Consider the following 3312-nt stretch of genomic DNA (forward strand, 5'->3'; position numbering starts at 1 on the left):
CCCCTTCCTGTGAGTTCCCCTACTCAACTAAGAGCAGCTCTGCCTGGGTTACAGTTATTCCAAATCTTCTCTCTTGGACAATAAAATTTTGTTACTTGCCAAATTGTTCAGAGTAGTGATTGTAACTCAGTTTATTGAGGGCTAAATGCTCGATAACACTCCTTTCAGTGTTATGCTTCGTGGTATGCCTCCTGCCCTGGGTTGAAAGTGCTGGCTCCTTACTCATCTGAAGATGCCCGTGGTCTGTTAAAGGCTGCCATAAGGGACCCTGATCCCGTTGTTTTCCTTGAAAATGAGTTGTTGTAAGTATCTTGATAAGTGGTGATTATTACATTGTCCTAGGTTGATGTCCATAGTTGATTGATCTTTTGTGATTCAGATATGGTGAGACATTCCCTGTTTCTGCTGAAGTACTCGACTCCAGTTTTTGTGTTCCAATTGGGAAAGCCAAGGTACCCCTCTCTCAAGTCTTAAAGATTATTCCTCTCAATGTTTCTGCAGTTAGCTGCTATTCAGTTGTGCTCTTTAATTATTTATTTCTGCATTTACATTTTCCCTTCAAATTGTTTACCTTCAACAGATTGAGAGAGAAGGGAAGGATGTGACCATTACAGCCTTTTCAAAAATGGTTGGCTATGCTCTCAAGGTTTGTTCTGTGCTTCAAATGTTCTCCTTATTGATTTAATATTTTTTTACCATCACCTATCAGGAGGAAAAAGATGATGGCTATTATAGCGGTCTTGCTTCTTTTAATGATGTGGCATTGCATTAATATTCAGGCCCCCATAACTGATGGCGTTGAATTTGGGTGGAGGTTGTGGATGCTACTTTTACTTTAATGTTGTGATGTGGCATTGTATTGTTATTTTGTTGAGCCCCTCTTTTGGGATGCATCCTGTATTTATTTTGTAGTGCAGAATGGGATGTGTTTAACATTCTGATATGAAGCCATTTGTTTGGAGAATTCCCTGTGCTGAGTTTTTATATATAACACATGCCATGGACAAAACATTTCCCCTTCCATCTGTAAATCACAAGGTTGTTTGTTTCACAGGCTGCTGAGATACTTGCAAAGGAAGGAATCAGCGCTGAGGTAACCGTTGTTAGGAGGACTGTAAAGCCCATACAGCTTATAGCACTTTCAGGTCTGATGAAAAAAATAACTGATCTTGTTAATGCAGGTGATTAACTTGCGCTCAATTAGGCCGCTAGATAGAGACACAATCAATGCTTCAGTCAGGAAAACTAACAGACTGGTGACAGTTGAAGAAGGCTTTCCTCAGCATGGTGTTGGTGCTGAAATCTGGTTCGTATTCTTTCCACTAATATATTTAATATCTCCTGCAAAATTATTCTGGCTCCACATGTATTCACACAATATGCTATTTCATGGGCAGTACATCTGTTGTTGAAGAGAGCTTTGGTTATCTTGATGCCCCAGTTGAGAGAATTGCTGGAGCTGATGTTCCCATGCCTTATGCAGCTAATTTAGAGAGATTGGCTGTTCCACAGGTCTGCTGTTTCATTTCTTTCTTTTTTGTTTTTTATATATCAATTCTTCTAGTTTGATCATTTTCTGGCGCATGCCATGGATGTGCTTGCTACCTTAGATGTTTAAATTCTTAGCTGTTTCCACTGGACTTCCAAAACCTATTGGTTAGTTAGAATCCCTTCAACATTTAATAAAATTGTATCCATATAAACAATCTGTGAATTAAATCAGATAGACATCTTTGCTACTTTCCTCTCGACATAAATTTCCCCCCTTATGAATCCCTTTCCTCGTAGTATCCTTTTCCACAGCAGCAGCAAAATCCATAGAGGAGTTCCAAAATGATGAACCCCACACTCTCTGGCTTCACACTATAGCCATGTCTCTGGTGATTGTTTCGAAGCTTGTCCACTAAATATGGCCTTTTGTTCTGTTCTCTTTATAGCCAAAGCTTTTATATGGCCTTTTGTTTTGTTCTCTTTATAGCTAAAGCTTTTATATGTTGACTTATTTGCATGATGGGTATTTCAAGCACGCTGCATTTTTGGTTTTTTTTTTTTAATCTTTTGGTTCATGCTATGTGCAGGTTGAAGATATTGTTCGTGCAGCAAAGAGAGCTTGCTACAGATCTGTGCCAATGGCTGCAGCTGCTTGACGATACTCATTAAAGTCTAGAAACCCTCTTAAATTCAGGTCAGTTTACTGCTGGATGTTTGCTCATCATTGGTTAGTTATGTTTTGTAATATTTTGCATAATATCTTCACTTTTATTTTGTTATTCTCGTAATGACAAACAATGATGCTTTCAGGAATCTGAGAGATGTACATTTTTCCCCTTCTGGTTACTGCTGGGAAGGAACAGCTCATTGAATAACATGGAGTGTGTTGACAACAGCGGGAATTTTTGTCTATGTTTTGTCAAATTTGGTATCTGATATGAACCCGTTTCACACGTGAGCCAATAAATATGTTTATTTATGGATTTTTAGAGCGCATTCTCCTTTGAATGGTCTTGTGATGTTTCCAAGTTTATCTTCATATGATCAATTTGATTCCCTTTTATTCATAAATTGATGTATTACATGCTCTTCATGACATCAGCTTGAATTTTAGGGCCCCTAGTTAAATAAATTAACGTGTTCTGGGTGTTACTCGAGTATATTATCTGAAATGCACGCATCAGAGAAGTTTCATCTGCTTTTCTGTTTAAGATTGCTAGAAATACAAAGGTCATTGAGATTAACACATGTTCTCTTCTGGTTTTTCTTGACACAAAGGCACAGTTATTTAACCAGTCACAGCCTGCACTCAACCCAGATTTCATTGTTTGGAGCTTAACTCCCTCCGAAGTTATTCCTATCTCCAGATATCAATCCATTTTGCCGCTCCTTTTTCGTACTTAAGAATCTTGTGATGAACTGGATAGTACATGGGGTTTTTCAGGAAATGACCAAAATCAAAGTTATCTAATCAAGTTGGCAATGTTTAGCTGTTCTCCTTTATTCCTTCCTATCTGCTGTCCTCTTGTCTTCCGTCTGGATTTGGTTAGTTAAAGATCTGGGTGGATATAGTGGAGCGCTTAGGTGGCCCGGATTCGTCTTGTCAGGTTCCCCACTGAATAGGATGTTATTACGGTAATGTCCAGGACCCTTCCCGGTATAACGCTCAATTTAGTCATATTTCTTGTAAGTTCGTAAATAAAATATAGGTAAACTTGTTTAGTATTTAGATTTTTGAATGTCCAAAATGTTCGACTCTTGTTTAGCTGCACGAATGAGAAAACAGGGTTCATTGCTTGCTCGACTCGTAAGTTTTTAGCA

At 38.5% G+C, this 3312-nt stretch overlaps 1 protein-coding gene across 5 annotated transcripts in view; it reads left to right on the plus strand.

Annotated features, from left to right (window-relative positions):
* Window positions 1–2648, plus strand: part of LOC105123061 (pyruvate dehydrogenase E1 component subunit beta-1, mitochondrial) — a 4895-nt gene extending 2247 nt beyond the window's left edge. For all 5 annotated transcript variants that reach the window (XM_011022524.1, XM_011022523.1, XM_011022525.1 and 2 more), the window contains exons 9-16: window positions 169–302; window positions 380–452; window positions 581–646; window positions 1055–1093; window positions 1182–1306; window positions 1398–1512; window positions 2079–2185; window positions 2302–2648. In XM_011022524.1, the coding sequence (XP_011020826.1) occupies window positions 169–302; window positions 380–452; window positions 581–646; window positions 1055–1093; window positions 1182–1306; window positions 1398–1512; window positions 2079–2147 (621 nt within the window). In that variant the 3' untranslated portion in view covers window positions 2148–2185; window positions 2302–2648. The remainder of the gene's footprint in view (window positions 1–168; window positions 303–379; window positions 453–580; window positions 647–1054; window positions 1094–1181; window positions 1307–1397; window positions 1513–2078; window positions 2186–2301) is intronic.
* The last annotated feature ends 664 nt before the right edge of the window (window positions 2649–3312 follow it).

This window comes from Populus euphratica, unplaced genomic scaffold, assembly GCF_000495115.2.
Source record: "Populus euphratica unplaced genomic scaffold, PopEup_1.0 scaffold8.1, whole genome shotgun sequence".
In the NCBI taxonomy this organism is placed as follows: domain Eukaryota; kingdom Viridiplantae; phylum Streptophyta; class Magnoliopsida; order Malpighiales; family Salicaceae; genus Populus; species Populus euphratica.